Consider the following 21,232-nt stretch of genomic DNA (forward strand, 5'->3'; position numbering starts at 1 on the left):
CTCTTTGCTGGTAGTACCATCATTCTTTTTTGACACGTCCCCCTTGCATTCATATCTTTTTTTCCTTTTAGTTCAGTGTACCGTATGTAGGTGGCATTTTATGCAGCATATACATGACTGCGCAATTTAGAGGTTTTTTTTCGCTAATTCAGTTTTGTCTTTTGATTTTTATTGCATGGAATATATACTTGTTGTTTTTAACTGTACGGATTGTTACAGTCGTGATGATATAAAATGAGAGTATTATTTATTGATTTATATTTAATACAGTTTATTGTAAAAAAGAAATGCGTGTTTTATTTTGTCGGTATTTTTGGAGGTTTTTTTTTTGCTTCTGTTTTATTCAGTCTGATGGGGGGTATTAATATTCTTTTCCTTTAATGTGCCTATATACAATACTGTGTAAAAGTTTTAGGCAGCTGTGGAAAAAACGCGCTAAAAGTAAGAATGCTTTCAAAAATAGAAGTACTAATAGTTCTGGGGTCAATTGACAAAATGCAAAGTGAGCGAACAAAAGAGAAATCTGAATCGCATCAGTATTTGGTGTGACGCCCTTTACCTTCACAACAGCATCAGTTCTTCTAGGTTATATGCAGTTTGTTTTTTTTACTCGTTTTCTTGAAGTACCGTATATACTCGAGTATAAGCCTAGTTTTTCAGCACATATTTTTGTGCTGAAAAAGCCCCCCTCGGCTTAAACTCAAGTCAGGGAAGGCGTAAAAAAAAACCCCTCCATACTCCCCTCCCAGCCGGCGTCTGTGTCTCCGGCGGCGGTGCAGCAGGCTGCTTGAATTCTCTCCGCTGTCATCCCCCACCATCCTCTTTGCTCGGCTCTGTCATCCTCCACCGTCAGCGCTGTGTAAGTAAGAGCTGTGATTGGATCGAGCGTCAGCCAATCACAGCCGGTGCTCCTCGATCATTCACAGCCAATCAAGCTGCTTTAGAATTCTCCCCGCTGTCATCTCCCTGCTCAGCTTTCAAATCCCCTGCCGTCAGTGCTGTGTAAGTAAGCGCTGTGATTGGATCGAGCGCCAGCTGTGATTGGCTGGCGCTGAATCCAATCACAGCGCTTACTTACACAGCACTGACATAGCCAAGCAGAGAGAACGGCGTGGGATGACAGCGGGGAGAACTCAAGCAGCTTGTCACACAGACACAGACGCCGGCTGGGAGTTTTTTTTTTTCACCTAGTATGTACTCGAGTATAGCTCAGCTTACACTCGAGCCAATAAGTTTTACCATTTTTTTGTGGTGAAACTTATTGTCTCGGCTAATACCCGAGTATATACGGTATGTTCATCCACATACAAGCAAAGCACAATAAAACAAAAGTTTGGTACATAAAACACAGTAACTTGGTGTACAGAAAGAGCGAGGGAGGGGGGGGGGGGGAGAACTAAGCACCTTCAGCAATTACCACAACTGAACAACCAGAATTAATATGGATAATCTAAATCCAGAGGATCATGAGTCTCATCTCGAAGTAGACTAGCTATCAGAAGCCCCTCTGGAGCACCGATATTGACGAAGAGAGCAAGCGTGGAGGATAACAAGTGAGAGGGGAACTGCACCACTGACCCCATACTTTCTCAAACTTTTTAGGACATTGACGTCCTTTATAGACCAAGTAGTTAAATGGCCCAACTGAATTTACCAGTTTTCTCCACATAGACAATGAGGGATTTTTCCGATCCATCCACCATAAAGCGATCGTTTTCCTGGCTAAAAATGGAGTTTCTCTCAGGAATTTTCCTATGTGATATTGCCAGATCTCATCAAGTACCCCAAACAGGCAAATCTCAGAACCCATCGGTACAGGGACCCCCAAGATCTCAGAGAGGAGGCTCGTGACCTCTCCCCAAAAATCCTGAATGGCAGGGCACTCCCAGATCATATGCCAAAAATCAGCATACCTGCATGAGCAACGAATACAGTTCGTTGATGACACTCGACCCATTTTGCGTAGCCTTGCAGGGGTACGATTGCATTGGTTTATAATGTATAGGTGTATCAGCTTAATATTTGCTGCCAGAGAGGCAAATAAAGGTGATTCCAATACTTCATGTATCATTCGTTAATGTGGGTATAAGTGTCCTCCATTTTGTTAAAGCGTGCCGGGTTGCATGGGATATTTTGGCTAATACGAGATGGGAATATAATGTGGAGATGAGGCCCCTAGGACCTTGGGAACGCAATATACCATTAAAGGGGTGAAAAACAGTATAGAGGAAGCAGCATCCACGGCAATCTTCAGATCTTTTAAAAGGACTTTATTCACATGGTCCAAGTATTGACAGACAGTGACGTTGGGATCTTTGTCAAGCTCAATACACACCCTAAAACACACCCTTATATACACACACCCATTAAAACAATTCGAGTAATTAAAAACTCCTACCGGGGGTAAATGTCGTCGTCAGCTGGCGCCAGGAGGGACATATCATCAATCCATAGCATAGTATCAATACCCAGGAACCTGCAGCACATGCGCGGGATACATTAAATCTCGCGATATCTCGCTACCCTGATGTATACTGATACCGTTCTAACACATGCGCAGTGTCGCTGATATCAATGAGCCCACCGCGCGTGCGCGGGACACGGCAACTCTCGCGATACCTCGCTATACTGGTAAATACCAATATACTTCCAGCGCGTGCGCAATACACACCCAGTGCCCCGGAGGTTATACAGGGTCATCAGCAGATGCGCGAGATGCATCACCCATTACGGAATCTCGCCACAAAGAGGAACACCAAAGTGTCCTCAGCACCTGCACACTAAGCTTCTAGATGCCCCAGAGAGCCCGCGGGATTCCTACTTACATGGCCCAAGAACAGCTAGGCCTCTAAGAGACATAACAATAAGTGTCGCTGCAGATAAACTCTGCAGCTAATACGTCTGTCCCAGCATATTCAATTACCCAGGGGACCACTGTAGCCTCAACCGCGTCTACCAGAATGTGATACAGATGAGACAATCGTAGCCACTCACCCATGGGTAACTCTACATACCTACAGATATACAGTGGGGAAAAAAAGTATTTAGTCAGATACCAATTGTACAAGTTCTTCCACTTAAAAAGATGAGAGAGGCCTGTAATTGACCCATAGGTAGACCTCAACTATGAGAGACAACATGAGAAAACACATCCAGAAAATCACATTGTCTGATTTTTAACGAATTTATTTGCAAATTATGGTGGAAAATAAGTATTTGGTCACCTACAAACGAGCAAGATTTCTGGGTCTCACAGACCTGTAACTCCTTCTTTAAGAGGCTCCTCTGTCCTCCACTCATTACCTGTAGTAATGGCATCTGTTTGAACTTGCTATCTGTATAAAAGACACCTGTCCACAACCTCAAGCAGTCACACTCCAAACTCCACTATGGTGAAGACCAAAGAGCTCTCGAAGGACACCAGAAACACAATTGTAGCCCTGCACCAGACTGGGAAGACTGAATCTGCAATAGGCAAGCAGCTTGGTGTGAAGAAATCCACCGTGGGAGCAATAATTAGAAAATGGAAGAGATACAAGACCACTGATAATCTCCCTCGATCTGGGGCTCCACGCAAGATCTCACCCCGTGCGGTCAAAATGATCACAAGAACGGTGAGCAAAAGTCCCAGAACCATACAGGAGAACCTAGTGAATGACCTGCAGAGAGCTGGGACCAACGTAACAAAGGCTACCATCAGTAACACATTACGCCACCAGGGACTCAGATCCTGCAGTGCCAGACGTGTCCCCCTGCTTAAGCCAGTACATGTCCGGGGCCGACTGAAGTTTGCCAGAGAGCATTTGGATGATCCAGAAGAGTATTGGGAGAATGTCATATGGTCAGATGAAACCAAAGTAGAACTGTTTGGCAGAAACACAACTCGTTGTGTTTGGAGGAGAAAGAATGCTGAGTTGCATCCAAAGAGCACCATACCTACTGTGTAGCATGGGGGTGGCAACATCATGCTTTGGGGCTGTTTCTCTGCAAAGGGAACAGGACAACAGATCCGTATACATGAAAGAATGAATGGGGCCATGTATCGTGAGATTTTGAGTGCAAACCTCCTTCCATCAGCAAGGCACTGAAGATGAAACATGGCTGGGTCTTTCAGCAGGACAATGATCCCAAGCACACCGCCAGGGCAACGAAGGATTGGTTTCGTAAGAAGCATTTCAAGGTCCTGGAGTGGCCTGGCCAGTTGCCCAGCGACAGCCCCAAAACATCACTGCTCTTGAGGAGATCTGCATGGAAGAATGTACCAACATACCAGCAACAGTGTGTGTCAGCCTTTTGAGGATTTACAGAAAACGTTTGACCCCTGTCATTGCCAATAAAGGATATATAATAAAATAAAGAGATGAACTTTTGTTATTGACCAAATACTTATTTTCCACCATAATTTGCAAATAAATTCGTTAAAAATCAGACAATGTGATTTTCTGAATGTGTTTTCTCATGTTGCCTCTCATAGTTGAGGTCTACCTATGATGTCAATTACAAGCCTCTCTCATCTTTTTAAGTGGGAGAACTTTTACAATTGGTATCTGACTAAATACTTTTCTTCCCCACTGTATATATCAACATAGATAAACACTTTCTGACAGCAGGTCATGCAGTCAGTCAGCTCAAGTTTAGAATAATTGACGATGTTCCTGTGAATATTAGAGGTGGAGACAGAGATAGGGCTTTGAAACAAGGGCTTTTTGTGTACCATTAAAGGGGTAGTGTGATATGCACGGGTTAGCTGATGAGAACTGCACATTTAGTGCATGTCTAACCTGTAGGTACCTATAAAAGTGGGTACGAAGCAATTCGTACTTCGTTTGTAATTGGTCAAAACAAACCAGGCTATTAATGTCTGTATACCAAATTGCTCCCAAACATGTGCATCCCAGAGGGAGTACAACCCCTAAAGTCCAGAATTATACCATAAGGGCATCGGCCACTATATCAAAGAATTTGCAGATCGACTTGCATTGTTTCCAAATCTGTGAAGCCAACCTATGCATAGTGAGCAGCCCACCGGATAGAGTTGATAGCATTACATAGGTGACTTTCTGAGGAGAGGGGCACGAGGGCAGACAGTCCAGTTAATATGGAGTCCCAAGAAATCACAAAATTTGTTTAGAAGATCTATTGCATATGGGAAGGAAGGTTATAGGGTTTGAAAAAAAATATCATTAGATCATCAGCATATAGTTCCACTCGGTCCTCTCGATCGCCATAACTATACCCTTATATGATGGGCTCACGCTGAGCATGATAGTCAACGGTTCAATGGCCAATGAGAATAGTAGAGGGGACAGAATGCATCCCTGTCTCGTACCTCTATAAAGTGGAAAATAAGAGGTACATGAACCATTAACCGAGACTGCTGCCATTGGGGTTTTATATATTAGGGACACCCATTTGGTGAAGACATCCCCGTAGCCAAATTTTTGCAAACCATATAGCAGAAAGGGCCATTCAATAGAGTCAAATAAATGCCTTTGTGGCATCTAAAGAGGCTAGAGTTCAGTCCTCCCCCTGTTTGCCCCAATTAAGTTGACCACATGAACCCTTCTAAGATTCTCACATGTAGACTTTCCAGGCATAGAATTAATTAGGTCTACTATTATGGAGTTGAGTCGGTTCACCAACATCTTGGTCAGGATTTTAGAATCTATAGTTACTACCGTACTGATATTGGCTGATAGGAGCCACATTCAAGGGGATCCTTGTCAGGTTTTAAAAGGAGTATGATTGCAGCTTCATAGAAGGATACAGGTAAAGATCCACTGTCATAAGCTGCGATCTGTGGCCAAGAGACTGGATAGGACCTCCAACAGCTCAGTCAGGAAAAAAGGGGCATCCACAAAGGTTTTTTGGGCTGAGGTGGAAGTCAGGAAGGGAATGTTGCCTAAGAAATCACCAAATTCCTGATGGGAGTGGCTAAATCTGGTGTTATACAATTCACGTAGAAGTGCCAAAATCAGTAAGAATTTCCCCCACGTCAGATCTAATGCGAAGTATTGGAGAGGATGCAGTATGGCGATAGACTAGGTGAGCCAATAAACTACTCAATTGATTACCTAGATCATGTTTGGCAAAAAAGGTAGATCTATGGCCCCTCTCCTGCAGCAGTGCAAGATACTGCCTACCCCGCTGCAACCATTGGGCCCTATTACTATCAGAGGGATCCGCAATGTAAATCGATTCCAATTTCGAATAGCAAGAGGCCATCTCTCTCTCACTTCGGGAAGAGTTCCTCTTAGGGTGAATGCACGCCGGCGGATTTGAATTGCGGAATCCGGAGCGGACGTCTGCCTCTGGATTCCACAGCAAATACCGCCCATAGCATGCAATGCAAAAGTGATTTTTCATGCACACAAGCGCAAATCATTTGCAGTTTCTGCTCACGGATGAAAAATCGCAGCATGCTCTGTTTTTCTGTGGATTCGACATGGACTGCCATTGAAGTCAATGACAGCCGTACGACACACAGCCCGTCCACAATTAACATTGCGGATAGGCCGCGGGTTCTGCGAGAAAAGCAGGAGTTTAAAAAAAAAATTGTAATCTGTACTGCGCATGTCCGCTGGCGAGCCGTGCGAACCATCCGTAGCAAGAAAAAAGAAAATGAAAGCAGGTACGCACAGATGTTGCTGCCAGGGCCGTATTCCGCTGCGGGATTCTGCACGCAGTATCTGACTTGCCTGTGTGCATGCGGGCTTAATAAACAAGATGGATGATTTTAAGCAGCCACGGAGGAAAGCTTTAGGAGTTTCCCATAACAGTTGGTGTTAAAATCGTTTATTGCCAAGAAGGTATTTAGTTGGTCAGGGGTTCGATCATTTGGGGTGAAGAGACTCAGTCAGAAGGGATGCACTCCCCATCCATGTCTATTGGCCCGGTCAGCTGATGTGCTACGTTCAATCAGAAGGGGGCAATGATCTGACACCCTCCCCCCCCCCCCTGGTTAGGTATTCAATGCTTGCTGTTGCAGTACAGGCCCGAGCATTTCCAAATATATAGTCAATGCAAACAAGGGAGTTGCTACCCGCAGACTAACAGGAGAATGCTCGAGAGTTAGGGTGTTTAGTTCTCCAGGTATCCTGCCACCCAACCTCCCCAGTATTAGACACAGTTTTTGAAGGAGCTCGGCGGGGAGGTTGATCCAGACATCAAGTAGAACTAAGCACAAATCTTCTGTGGATGTTGACTTCTCCAATCCTTCTGTCTCTTTATGTAGTCCCAGACAGATTTCTGATTGTACTATACTGATGAGAGATCAGAATTTGGTGCAGCCAGTATAAATCAATGACGCCTTCCCATGAGACTGGTGAAGGTAGATTAATGGTCTGAGGAATGGACCCCCTGGGTCTTCTGAGACCTATGGATGGACACCACAATGAACTGCTGCGGTCCTACATAAATGTTTGAGTTTCTTCCACCTACCCAAAATTGATTCCATGAGGATGGAGTGAAAGCCGAGTCTCTATGGACCAGCAGCTCCGAGCCGGGGATCTCAGTTTGGGGCTGACTGTATTATGTTGGTATAGAAGTTAAGGTGCTGAGAGCCGTGTGTGATATATAGATATACAGGGGCCCATGTAGTCATCACTGTGTGCTTGTGTCCCCACAGATGGAGCCAGTAGGAGAAATTCCCCAGAGAGATGCCCCAGTTCTCTGTATTCCCAGGACTGTCCAGATGAAGATTCCGATGTCCCAGAGGACCATCAGGTAGAGGAGATTGAAGTCTCGCCAGAACCTGACCATAAATTGCCGGAATAAAGATCATTTTTTTTCTTGTCTGTTTAGGGTGAAAATCTGATTGATATTAAAGATGAGATTGTAGATGAAGAGGAGATTGATACAATGGCTGATCAGCTGGGTAAGGAGGTGAAACATTCATTGGGATGAAAGAGGACCACCTAGATACTACTACCATAATCGTCTGATCCTCAGCGTCTGTTTCCTACAGATGGGGCCAGTAGTATAAATCCCCCGGAGGGATGTTCCCGTCCTCTGTATTCCCAGGACTGTCCAGAGGAAGATCCTGATACCTCAGAGGACCTTCAGGTAGATGATTGCTAAGCCCTATCCTTAGCTGTTTAGTCATTCACGACCCTCGGCGACCCTAAAGGCTTCCCCCATGTTTTCGGTTTTGCACTGCTTCTTTCAATTGTGTGATATCCATAGCCAGTATCGGCTCTGACAGTATCAGCTATCGTGTTCTTTGGCGCCAGGTCTTCTTTTGCCACTGACATGTCCAGCCATTATAGATTTTTCTAGCGACTCTGCTCGCATTATATGGCCACAACCCTTGAGTCTGAGTCCGGTCATGTTGCTCCCCGCGAGAGTCTGAGTCCGGTCATGTTGCTCCCCGCGAGAGTCTGAGTCCGGTCATGTTGCTCCCCGCGAGAGTCTGAGTCCGGTCATGTTGCTCCCCGCGAGAGTCTGAGTCCGGTCATGTTGCTCCCCGCGAGAGTCTGAGTCCGGTCATGTTGCTCCCCGCGAGAGTCTGAGTCCGGTCATGTTGCTCCCCGCGAGAGTCTGAGTCCGGTCATGTTGCTCCCCGCGAGAGTCTGAGTCCGGTCATGTTGCTCCCCGCGAGAGTCTGAGTCTGGTCACCTTACCCTCTAGTGAAATATCGGTTGTTATACGATTCATGACTTCTCTGTTACTTTCGCCATCCACGGCATACGCAGCAGCTTTCACCAGCACCACAGCTCAAACGCATCAATCCTCCTTCTATCAACTTTTTTTGCAGTCCAGATTTCACATCCATACATGGCTCTGGGGAAAACAGTGGTTTGCACTATCCTGCGTTTAGTTGTTATACTGATATCCCTACTTTTCCAGATTTTGTCCATGTTTAGCATTGTGCTTCGCCCCAATGCTTTCCTACGTTTTATCTCTGGCATAGATTTTCCAGCCTGGTCAATTTTTGAGCCAAGGAAGATGAAGTCTCGCATGCCTTCTATGGCCTCCTTGTCGGTTTTTGATTTGGATTTGGCCATTTTTTGCAGTTGTCATAATTTTAGTCTTCTTTAAATCTGGGTAGAAGCCCAATTTTTCAATTTCTGTTTTAATCTTGCATGTTACCTGCTTCAGACCGGCTTCTGTTTCTGCAAGCGGAGTTGTGTCATCAGCATAACGGAGATTGTTGATGCTTCTTCCACCTATTTTCCCCCCAATTTCCAACTCGTCTAGGTCAATTTTCCGCATGATCACTTCTGCATGTAGGATAAACAAGAAGGGCGAGAGGATGCAGCCCTGTCAGATGCCTTTGCCGACCCCAAACAAATCTGTGTCCCCATACTGTGTTCTCACAGTGGCTTCTTGATTGGTATAAAGTGATTTTATCAGCTTGCCTATATATGCTGATATACCCAGCACTTTTAGGGCCTGCCATAGTTTGTCATGGTCAATGTGGTCAAAGGCCTTGATGTAGTTGATGAAACACATGTAGATATTCTTTTGGTATTCTCGACCTATACCAGATCTATATAGGAGAGTGTTGGAGTTATATATTTTGGGGGTCTCTTCTGGTGCTCTATTAGATTTTCCTCCTGTCTGCTGTATTGTACTGAATTATTATATATGACAACTCAGGATGAAGATCTGACTGTTATTAAAGTGGAGATAGAAGAAGAGTGGCTTATAGATGATCACCCGTGGATGAAAGACATGAAGGAGGAGATTCCAGTAGATGTTACTCCAGGTACATAGTAAGGAATGGTGAAAGTTAATTCCTCTGGGTGTAAAAGAGAGTCACCTGGATACTACTCCCATCATCCTCTGATCATCGATGTGTGTTTCCTACAGATGGGGCCAGTAGGAGAAATCCCCCGGAGAGATGTCCCCATCCTCTGTATTCCCAGGACTGTTCAGAGGAAGACCCCGATGTCCCAGAGGACTATCAGGTAGATCATGCTGAGCCCTATTCCAGATCTATATAGGGGGGGGGGGGGGCCTTGCAGTTGTAGATTTTGGGGGTCTCTTCTGCTGATCTGTTAGGTTTTCCTCCTGTCTGCTGTATTATACTGAATTATTACATATGATAAAGCAGGGGGAAGATCTGACTGATATTAAAGTGAAGGTAGAAGAAGAGTGGATGATGGACGATCATCCGTGTATGAGAGACGTGAAGGAGGAGATTCCAGTAGATGTTACCCCAGGTATGTAATAACGAATGGAGAAAGTGAATTCAGAGTTTCCACGGAGTATAAAAGACAATCACCTGGATACTACTCCCATCATGTATTCAGTCACCTGGGCTCTGACCTCCGCCGCTGATCACAAAAAGGTGACGTCATCACAGGTCCTTCACTTTATTAAAAACCTGCAGAACCGGACAGCAGCCATGTGCTTACAGGACCTGTGATGATGTCACCGTCATGGGATCAGTCACCTGTGTGGGAGTAGTCCGGGGTCATATGACCAGGGGGTGATAAGTGTGTGCAGGACTCTGCTTTGCTAGTTGTGATCCCTGTTGTATGGGATGAAGAATGTATGTAACAGAGCTGTGTGTGTGCACGTGCATTTAGCAGGGCTGTGTGTGTGTGACGATGTGCATGTAGCAGAGCCGTGTGCATGTGACGTGCGTGTACTAGAGCCGTGTGCATGTGACGTGCATGTAGCAGAGCCGTGTGCATGTGACGTGCGTGTAGCAGAGCCGTGTGCATGTGACGTGCGTGTAGCAGAGCCGCGTGCATGTGACGTGCGTGTAGCAGAGCCGCGTGCATGTGACGTGCGTGTAGCAGAGCCGCGTGCATGTGACGTGCGTTTAGCAGAGCCGCGTGCATGTGACGTGCGTGTAGCAGAGCCGCGTGCATGTGACGTGCGTGTAGCAGAGCCGCGTGCATGTGACGTGCGTGTAGCAGAGCCGCGTGCATGTGACGTGCGTGTAGCAGAGCCGCGTGCATGTGACGTGCATGTAGCAGAGCCGCGTGCATGTGACGTGCGTTTAGCAGAGCCGCGTGCATGTGACGTGCGTTTAGCAGAGCCGCGTGCATGTGACGTGCGTTTAGCAGAGCCGCGTGCATGTGACGTGCGTGTAGCAGAGCCGCGTGCATGTGACGTGCGTGTAGCAGAGCCGCGTGCATGTGACGTGCGTGTAGCAGAGCTGCGTGCATGTGACGTGCGTGTAGCAGAGCTGTGTTCGTGAGACATGCGTTTAGCAGAGCTGTGTGTGTGTGTGTGTGTCTGATACGTGCATGGTAACAAAGTTGTGTGTATATAATGTGCATGTAGGAAAGCTGTATGTTTGTGATGTGCATGTAGCAGAGTTACCTATTATCTATCAAACATCCTAGAGGCGCAATGATGGTGACGTTATCACAGGTCCAAAAACAGCAGCCGTGTGCTTACAACTCCAATCTCTTTCACTATATTATATTAGTAAGTACTGCATTGTGCCACCAGAAACACCGGTACTATAATTTTCTAATAATTACTAGTCTTTAAATAAGCTGTGAAGCTTAAGAAAAAATTTAGTTGATAGAATTTGAATAGGAAAAACAAAAATAAAATTCTCTTTGTTCTTAAGGCTAAAATTTGTAAAGGGTTAATTATGGTATAAGATAACATTATAAGCAATTTCCTAATATATACGAGGATCATGTAAAAATTGCCAAGAGCCCGCTACGTTTGCTGTATAACAAAGTTAAAGAAAACATGAAATATGTAATCCGAAAATAGAGATCATGAGTGTTCTCTATAGTAGCGTTCATACTCCGTCCGCCAAACAGAAAGTGTCAACATCCATCATACAATATCATCTTACCAAATACCGCCCCATAACATAATGTTCTCTCAACACTAGCAGATTTATTTTGTGAAAATTCAGGAGCGCGCAAAAGTGTCACTAAACCTTGTGAAAAACGTGTGGCGAACAGGTACTACCATATCAAAAAGTGGTGAAATATGTAGTCGCATTGAACCCCTTAAGGACGCAACAATACTTGGGGGGATTTTCATCTCCACTTTTCAAAAGTCACAACTTTTTTATTCTCCAGTCCACATGGGCGTACGATGACTTTTTTGCGTTGCGAACTGTAGTTTTTTTTTGTACCGTTTTTGAGTACGTATGATGTATTGTAAAAGTTTTATAAAAATTTTTTTATAGCAGGGAGAGAAAAGCTTTTTTTTTTTGTTTGTTTGTTCCAGTTTTTTTCCAGTGTTAATCATGCAGCATAAGGCTTCCTTCCTTCCACGGACGACACGGCATCACTGTGATAAAATTTTGGGGGGGGGGGCTTGAAATATAAGCCCTACTGCGAAAATAAACCCTAGATACAGGGAAAAATCTTTTTAAAAGTATACATCACCTAGAAGCGCTGCCGGGCGCCGCTGTAGCTTCTTCATCTCTTCTGGCCGGGGATTGAAAAATCCCCGCCTCCTGGAATCTCTGTCTCTGATTGGCTAACACTGCCTAAGCTGCAGCTGTGCCAGACTGTGTTTCTAAGGTGATGTATCCTTTTTTTTTTAAATTTTTCCCTGCAGCGAGGGCTTAGGTTATGGCTTTGATGTAGGACTTCCTACTGTCAAAGTTGCATTGCACCGCATAAAAAACGCGTTTTCATGCAATGAGATGCAACAGAGAGGAAGGCTCCATAGGGAAACATGGGCTACAAAACCTCGCTTGTTGCATGCATATCGCGCAACCAGTGAGTTTTTTTTTATAAAAATAGGCAAAAGTGAGCAAAATGTTTTGGTTTTTTTTTTGTAATTTTCTTTTTTGGGGTTTTTGTCTTGCACTATTTAACTTTTTTTTTTACATTTTGTATGTCCCTGTAGGGGACATGAACCATAACCGCTCTGATCGCTATGATAATGCATTGCAGGACTTTTGTACTACAGTGTTTTATTGCTTACAATAACGATCATAGGCAATGGCAAGTATTCCACATTGTGGGGGGTCTGATGACGTCACAGAGGGAGCGTACTCCTTCTGTGAACCCTTTGCCTGCCGCAATCTACATAGATCGCAGCATGTAGGGGGTTTAAAGCGGAGATCGACGTTCTCATTAATCTTGGGTGTTGCAGCGGGAGGCTGGCCATTAGTTACAACCGGCTCCCACCGTGGGAGCTTTTGGTCCTGCGCTATCCACATGACGTATGTTTATGAACTGTTGCATTAAGTACCACACTGCCATGATGTAAACGTACGTCATATAGTGTTAGAGGGTTAAGGAAGGACATGATAATGTTTAACATGAGGCCAGAGCAGACAGGCCTGTGATGGTCACGGACAAATCTCACATTGCCATCTGCTGCTGGAAGAAGAGCCGTAATGGACATGAGAAGATTTGGTTGCAGAGATAAACACGACTCTGACATAACACCTCTAAATGTGAGAAGTCGCTAGCAGATGGGTTCAACATAACATTTCCGAGGTTCAAGCTTGACACCGTATGGAAGTACCTGCGCCCCATCGGGCTCGATATGAAAGAGAAGGAGAATCTTTTCTGAGTCGTACTATTATAATTGATAAAAAAAAATGGGCACAGAGCTACGAGTCCGAGTTTAAATGGCACAAGAAACCTGAATTTCCCCTTGTCGCCATAACAGCATACAAATGGAGATTGTCCTCTGGACTCCTGTTGGGACCGGAAGCGAAAGAGTATAAAAGCACCCCTCTCCCCCACCCCCCTCCGCCTCACCTTATCACTAGTGTCTTTCTGTCCCTATAGGACGGCAGACAGAAGATCTCTACGGATACTCCCTGACCTCCCCAAGGGGAAAGTAAGCCTTCTGGGCTTCTTCAGTGTCAGCCAGGGCAGGGACCCAAGGGAGGTCCGGGAGCAGTCTCCATCTTCACAGCCCGGCCCCCTCAGGGGGTGGCGTCCCGCCTGGGCTACGCTGGTGTCTGTGCGGGCGGAGCTCAAGTAAGGGTCCACCGACCCGCAGCGGCCGCCTCGTGGGTCTTACCAGCGGAAAGAACTGTCTTCTTCCTGGTCTGAGGCTGGACTAACGTCAGACATTCTGAGCCTCGGCCACAACCCAAGGGGGCATGGCTTAAGACAAAGATTTGAAAAGGAGATACTGCAGCTGCAAGGAAAGCTCTGCAGGTGTAAGCAGGCGGGCTCAAAATCCTACAGGTGCTCTTCAGGACTCTGCCGGATCTGCCGCTGGGATGTCCGCTAGAAGGAACCTGAGACCTACAAACTGTTAGTGGTCCAGTGCCCGATCAATGCACACTACCATCATATAAAGAAAAAACTTCAGCAGCATGCAGGGGTGCAAACCATAGAGTAATTTATTCTCCCATCACATACAAAATAGCGATGTTTAGGCCTGTTGGCCTTTCTCAAGCTTGAGAAAGGCCAATAGGCCAAAACATTGCTATTTTGTAGGTCCAGATGCAGGCCACTACACATTGCTTCAGAAATGCTGATAATCTCTTCATTCAATTTCAGTGGCTGGCCAGGGAAAGGCCGCTTCTAAGGATATAATCGCCCGATGGGTTAGACAAGCTATTCAGGAGGTCTACAAATCTCAGGGCGTCCCCCCTCCCCCCCCCCCCCCAAAGGATTGATAGCCTACTACACCAGGGCCATAGCTTGCTCCTGAGCAGAAAGAGCTCACTCCTCCACCGATCAAATCTGCAGAGCCGCCACATTATCTAACAATCACACTTTTGTTAAACATTATAGACTAGATCTGGAGGCCGGTCAAGTTACAGCCTTTGGAAGGAAGGTGTTACAGGCTGTGGTCCCACCCTTAGCCCTTCGCTATGGTTTGGTATTCCTCCATTTGTATGCTGTCATGATGACGATCGGAAAGTGGGAATTTATCCTACCATTAATTCCCTTTCTTGAAGTCATCATGACCACATACGAGCTTTCCCTCCCTGCCTTCACATTCTTCAAACCTTCCTACATGAGATTAACGTGGCTGCTTTCAGTTTTAAAGGTGTTTGAGTACAATAAGGAACGTCTTCTGGTGAAGGACGTAGTCACTGTAGTTATTTGGGACACACTGGTGGTCAGGTGGGGAAAGGTGCTTTTATACTCTTCCGCTTCCTGTCCTAGCAGGAGTCCAGAGGACAACCTCCATGTGTATGCTCTCACGATGACTTCAAGAAAGGGAATTAACGGTAGGATAAATTTCTATTTTTGAAATCTGCTTATGTCGAGAGAGCATTGTTATAGGGCGGTACTTGGTGAGATGGCGTCGTGTGACGGATGTTGAAACCTTCTGGTTGATGGAAAAAGTATAAATGACACTATAGATAACACTCCTGGCCTCTATTTTTGTACTATATAACACATTTTCTCTGACTTTGTTATACTGAAAATATAGTGGGGTGTTACCACTAGTTCTTACATGACCCTCATATTTTAAAGATACTGCACCTTAACATGCACACGTAGCAGAATTGGTGCAGACCTTTCCCAGTGGAAAATTCACATCAAAATCTGCATGATTGGTGTGAGGATTCACAGCAGATGTAACCCCTTCAATATAAAAAGTTAAATCTGCTGCAAATCCACATTATAATTAACACTAAGTGGTGCTGATTTTGGTGCAGATCTGGACCAAAATCTGCAACAAATCTTGGTGAGGAGCTGCACCAAGATCCTCCGCATGTAAATGTACCCTTAGGCTGAAATTAAAAATGGTGCATTTTTTGATGTAATCCGGTGAGGCAAAACTAGAAGTGAATACAAAAAGAAATGGTAAATATAAAGGAAGGACTTCTACATCTCCTTCCTGCTAGATTCATCTCTGGTTTTGGCTGAAAAATAAAAGTACACCAAAACTGCATCTCTGTTTCCACCCTAATAGGAAAGTTATATATTTTAGTTCTTTGTATGTTGAAAAAAAATTACTAAATCCATTTTTAATCCTAATAGAAAATCCCAGTAAGAACTCTGAAGAAAACTTCAGTTGTAAAGTAGAAGATGAAGATATCCCGCAGCACTCTTCAGGAGATGACCGACCACAGATTGTTACAACAAGTATGGGTCAAGAAGGGGGGAACAAGTTTCAATGTCATGAGCAGCTCACGGACAACTCAGGTGTTTGTACGCAAACAGGAATTCACAGAATGGAGAAGCCATATTCATGTTCTATATGTGAAAAATGCTTTACAAAAAAAGCACATCTTGATAGGCATGTAAGAAGTCACACAGGAGAGAAGCCGTATTCCTGTTCAGAATGTGAAAAATGCTTTAGCGATAAATCAAGTCTTGTTATACACCAGAGAATTCACACTGGAGAGAAACCATATTCATGTTCAGAATGTGAAAAATGCTTTACAGATAAATCAGGTCTTGTTACACACAAGAGAAGTCACACAGATGAGAAGCCATTTCCGTGTTCAGAATGTGGCAAATGTTTTAGAGAGAAATCAAAACTTATTATACATAAGAGAATTCACACAGTGGAAAAACCATTCACATGTTCAGAATGTGGCAAATGTTTTACAAATAAGTCAGATCTCCTTAAACATGAAAGAACTCACACAGGAGAGAAGCCATATTCATGTTCAGTATGTGGGAAATGTTTTACAGATAAATCAAGTCATATTAAGCATGAGAGAATTCACACAGTGGAAAAACCATTTACGTGTGCAGAATGTGGGAAGTGCTTTACAAATAAATCAGATCTTGTTAAACATGAGAGAATTCACACAGGAGAGAAGCCGTATTCATGTTCAGTATGTGGGAAATGCTTCACGGATAAATCAAGTCATGTTAGGCATGAGAGAATTCACAAAGGAGAAAAGCCGTATTCATGTTTATACTGTGGGAAGTGGTTTAAACATAACATAAGTCATGTTAAACATGAGAGGAGTCACATGGAAGAGAAGCCATTTCCATGTTCAGAATGTAACAAATGTTTTACAGAGAAATCAAAACTTGCTAAACATAAGAGAATTCATACTGGGGAGAAGCCATTTACATGTTCAGAATGTAGGAAATGCTTTGGAAATAGATCAGATCTTGTTAAACATGAGAGAATTCACACAGGGGAGAAGCCATATTCATGTTCAGTATGTGGGAAAGGCTTTACAGATAAATCAAGTCATGTTAAACATGAGAGAATTCATACAGGAGAGAAGCCGTATTCATGTACAGTATGTGGGAAATGCTTTCAACATAAAAGAAGTCAACTTAAACATGAGAAAACTCACTTAGAACAGAAGCCATTTCCGTGTTCAGAATGTGGAAAATGTTTTACAGAAAAATCAAAACTTGCTAAACATACCAGATGTCACAGCGAAAAGAAGCCGTCCTGATGTGCTATATGTGGAAAATGTTCTATAAGGAAACCAAATTTTGAAAATCTTCAGAGAATTCACATTGAGAAGAAACCAAATTTTGGTTTAGGAAATGCTGTAGGAGGGGAAAAAAAGATTTTTAGCTATCATGATCTTCAACGTTTAACGGTGTTTATTTTGGGTGGAATTAGCCTAGATTTGTTTTAATGTATTTAAAGGGGTTATCTAGGAACATAGTATTACTGTAAAACATTGCTCAACTTGCAGTAGTGAAATAAGAGAATACATGCTCACCCTTACCTGTTCAACCACCGCTGCCATCTCGCCGTCTCTCCAGTCACTGCTGTGCTTCACTGCTGGGAGGGAATTGATGACGACATGACAAGGGGGTCACATGAGCACTGCACCTATTCACCGGCTGAAGGAAGACTCTGGTTGCAGAAGTAAGATGAACCTTTTCTCGAGGACGTCATTGCCAACTCTCTGCACCTGTTAGTGCAGACTAGTAGAGCTAGAGAGCTGGCAAGATAGTAGCGAGGGTGCAAGGGTGAGCATGTAATCTGTTGGGCCTCATGTCCACTAGGAAATTCAGGCCCGCGCGGATTCTCCATGCAGAATCCCGCAGCGGGTCCCTCCTTTCCCGGGGACATGAGGCCTGAAAATTGAATTTTACTTACCTGTCCGGACGCTGCGGATCTTCCCTACGTCGCAGCTGGATCTTCTTTTTTCGGCCTGGCGGATGTGCTCAGCCGTGCACTTTTTTTTTTTGGAACTCCTGCCCTCCCGCGCCGGAGAGCAGAAATTCAGCTGCGGGTGTGCCGCGGATACGGACGGCTTCCATAGGCTTCTATAGAAGCCTGCGGGAGACCCAAAGAAAATGCAGCATGCTGTGGGTGTTTTCCCGCACGTGCGATCCGCGCGGCAGGGAACATTGACATTCGCAGGTATTTACTTACTTGCGGGTGTCCAATGCATCCCTATGGGCGCGGATCACGCGTGCGGGACACCCGCGTGGATTTGCTAATTCCATTTATTCAGTGGACATGAAGCCTTATTTCACTACTACAAGCTCAGAAAGATTTTGCAACATATTATGTCCTTGGATAACCCCTGTAATCCCATTTTTATCTGTACAGCATCCTGGGATTCACAATGCTCTAAAATAAGTAATAATAGGGCAAATGCTATAAGAGCGAAAACTGAAATTTTTGAACCCATCAGGTTCTTCCCAAATATTAAACAGTGTTTTTGGGTGGAATTAGCCTGGATCTACAAAATGCCTAAATTTTATATTTTACTGAGGGAGCATGATCCATGGAGGAAATGTATGATGAGTATAAGGAAGAAAAGAATATGTCTAATCATAGCGGTGACACTGAATGTCACCATGAACCTCGCTTCTTACTGTATCCAGCGCTTCACCCACACTGCTGGAAAATCCAGTGTGACAGAAAAAGTAAGGATGTCCCATGGAAACTTCATTTTTTTATATTTTTTACCATATGTGCACAAATCAATATTTGGACCTTGTTCATGCAGTATGAAGATAAAAGTGATGGAACTGGACATAAATAATACATTGAATTTGCAATAATTTGTTAAAAAACATCACCGATCTTCTATTTCCTTCTGTGGCTCGAATACCCGGTGCTGCCTCTTCGGCGTATAAGAATCTCCAGCAAGCATTTACTACGCAGTCCCATTCACACTTGTTTTGGTCAGTATTCTGCATCAGTGTTTGTAAGCCACAACTAGGAGTAGGTCCGAATCGTGGAAGACGTGCAAAGCTTTCCATTCTACTCTTCCCTTTTTTATGTTGCGCTCCCAGTTTGGGTTTCTAGATACGGATGTTGCATACTGATCCATGCAGATCCTGCACAGCCAGTCTTTCATCACTTCTACCCATCATCTCGATGGGATTTAGAACCAGTCGTTGACTTGGAGATAAAAGGTTACTCAACAGCCCCCCACCATTCCTTGATGGGTTTGGTGGTGTAGTTAATTTGTCAGTAGTACTAGTTATTGTACCATATACTGTACCAAAATGTGAAATAGGGAAAAAATGGAATTCTGACATCTTTGGACATGATGATTTTGTTTTGTGGGTCAGTATGATTACAACAATACCAAATTTATATAGTTTTACAATTGCTGTACTATTTTTAAAAAATAAAATATCTTTGGGAAAAAAAGTAACTTTTTTTAAATTTTTTTCATCGATATGGCTGTATGAGGGCTCAGTCTATGTGGGGCATCCTGTAGTTTCTAGAGATGAGCGAGCGTACTCGCTAAGGCAAACTAGTCGAGCGAGTAGTGCCTTATGCGAGTACCTGCCTGCTCGTCTCAAAAGATTCGGGTGACGGCCCCGCTCTCCCCCACCGCTCCCTGCCCCGAGTCTTTTGACGCTTCGCCAATCACAGCCGGCGCTCGATGAATGGCAGTAATTGAACCAATCACAGCCATTCATCGAGTGCTGGCTGTGTTTGGCTAAGCACAGCCAAGACTCGAGGTAAAGCAATGAGCAAAAAAAAAAATTGCAGCATGCTCTATCTTGGTGTGCATGGAGATTTGCGCCACACAGCAAGTACGCATGTCATTGCTGTCTTGCAGTGTGCGAGAGATTCGTGCGCGGCATGCTGGCGCTAATGGTCATGTGAGCTCGGCCTATGTGTCACATTCATTTAAGCAGCTGCAGCATAACATCCGTTCTATATTGTGACATTTTATCCAAACTGTAACTTGATCTCACTTGTTCTTCATGTTTTGTGACTTTGTTGGCTCCTTCAAACGAGAATCGTTCAATTCCTGTATGAGTGAATGAGAGGGACTAAATGATTGTTGTTTAAATCGAACGATAAGCAAATCATGTTTATGCCTGTGTAAAATGGACGATGAACGCAAATTGAGCGATTCTCGTTCAGTTTGTGTCGCGCTTAGACCGAAAGATTATCGTTCATTTTTATTTGTTTGAACGATAATTGCTACCCCAAGCGGTTAGCGTTGCTTTTATTGGATAGTGCTGGATGAAGGAGTCAGTCTAAGGCTAGGCTCACACGGCCATAATTCACAGCATGCCACGCTCCATGACACTGGATGTGCCGCGGATCCTGCCGGAAAGCAAGAAAAAAATCTCCACTGCGCATGTGTATCAGCACGCCCGCACACATCTGCAGGGGAGAAAATGAAGACCCGGGCAGGTAAGTAGTGAACCCGCAGTGTTCTCTGCTACGGGCGGGGTCGGATTCCACTGCGGGTTCCCACAAGCGGATTCCGACCCGCCCAAGACAATGAGGCCTAACCTGATTATCTGGAGTAGCACATTCCAGTAGAGAACAACTTGAGAAAAGTCTTGCAGATGGCTGTGGGAAGATTGGATTATGTAGGATATCAGTCTTACATCAGGGGTAGAATGGAGATCATTGGCAGTACTGTCTACTCATAAGATCTCTCTGCAGCATTTGACACTGTGCCGCACCAACTTTTGCGCATTATTATAGAATGGTTGGAAGGGACCTCCAAGGTCATTGGGTTCAACCTTCTGCTGAATGCAAGTTTCACTAAATCATCCCAGATAGATGTCTGTCCAGCATCATAGAATCGTAGAGTTAGAAGGAACCTCCAGGGTCTCTTATGCTCCTCTCTACTAGTTTTAAGGACTTTGCTCTATCTTGGGTCTCTTCCTACCTCTCTGATCTCTTGTTCAGTGTATAAATTACTGGCTGTTCTTTATCTTCTCTCCCTCTTACTGTTGGGGTTCCTCAGGGTTCCATACTAGGTCCCTTTCCTCTTTCTGTCTCTATTGAAAAAACTATCAGCAGAATTGTTTTTTACCAGATTTTACCATCTCTATGCTGATGACCCCTAATTGTATATGGTACTTGTGTCAGGCAGATGGATGTGGATCTGCTTTGCCACACACTGATTTGGCTTAGGGCTGTAGCTAGAGGCAGCATGTGGGCATCTCCAGTTTTCACTCTTGACCCCTCCAAGCAGAATATGGTGTTCGCTGTGGGG

General features: G+C 44.5%; 1 protein-coding gene across 1 annotated transcript in view; it reads left to right on the forward strand.

The window, feature by feature from the left end:
- LOC136578556 (zinc finger protein 271-like) overlaps positions 1 to 21,232 on the forward strand; it is a 47,038-nt gene that overhangs the window by 443 nt on the left and 25,363 nt on the right. The window contains exons 2-9 of the mRNA XM_066578691.1: positions 7,628 to 7,725; positions 7,804 to 7,876; positions 7,967 to 8,064; positions 9,601 to 9,709; positions 9,814 to 9,911; positions 10,055 to 10,166; positions 15,849 to 17,105; positions 17,448 to 17,454. Coding sequence (XP_066434788.1) covers positions 7,628 to 7,725; positions 7,804 to 7,876; positions 7,967 to 8,064; positions 9,601 to 9,709; positions 9,814 to 9,911; positions 10,055 to 10,166; positions 15,849 to 17,105; positions 17,448 to 17,454 — 1,852 coding nt within the window. The remainder of the gene's footprint in view (positions 1 to 7,627; positions 7,726 to 7,803; positions 7,877 to 7,966; positions 8,065 to 9,600; positions 9,710 to 9,813; positions 9,912 to 10,054; positions 10,167 to 15,848; positions 17,106 to 17,447; positions 17,455 to 21,232) is intronic.

The sequence above is a fragment of the Eleutherodactylus coqui genome, chromosome 9 (assembly GCF_035609145.1).
Source record: "Eleutherodactylus coqui strain aEleCoq1 chromosome 9, aEleCoq1.hap1, whole genome shotgun sequence".
NCBI lineage: Eukaryota > Metazoa > Chordata > Amphibia > Anura > Eleutherodactylidae > Eleutherodactylus > Eleutherodactylus coqui.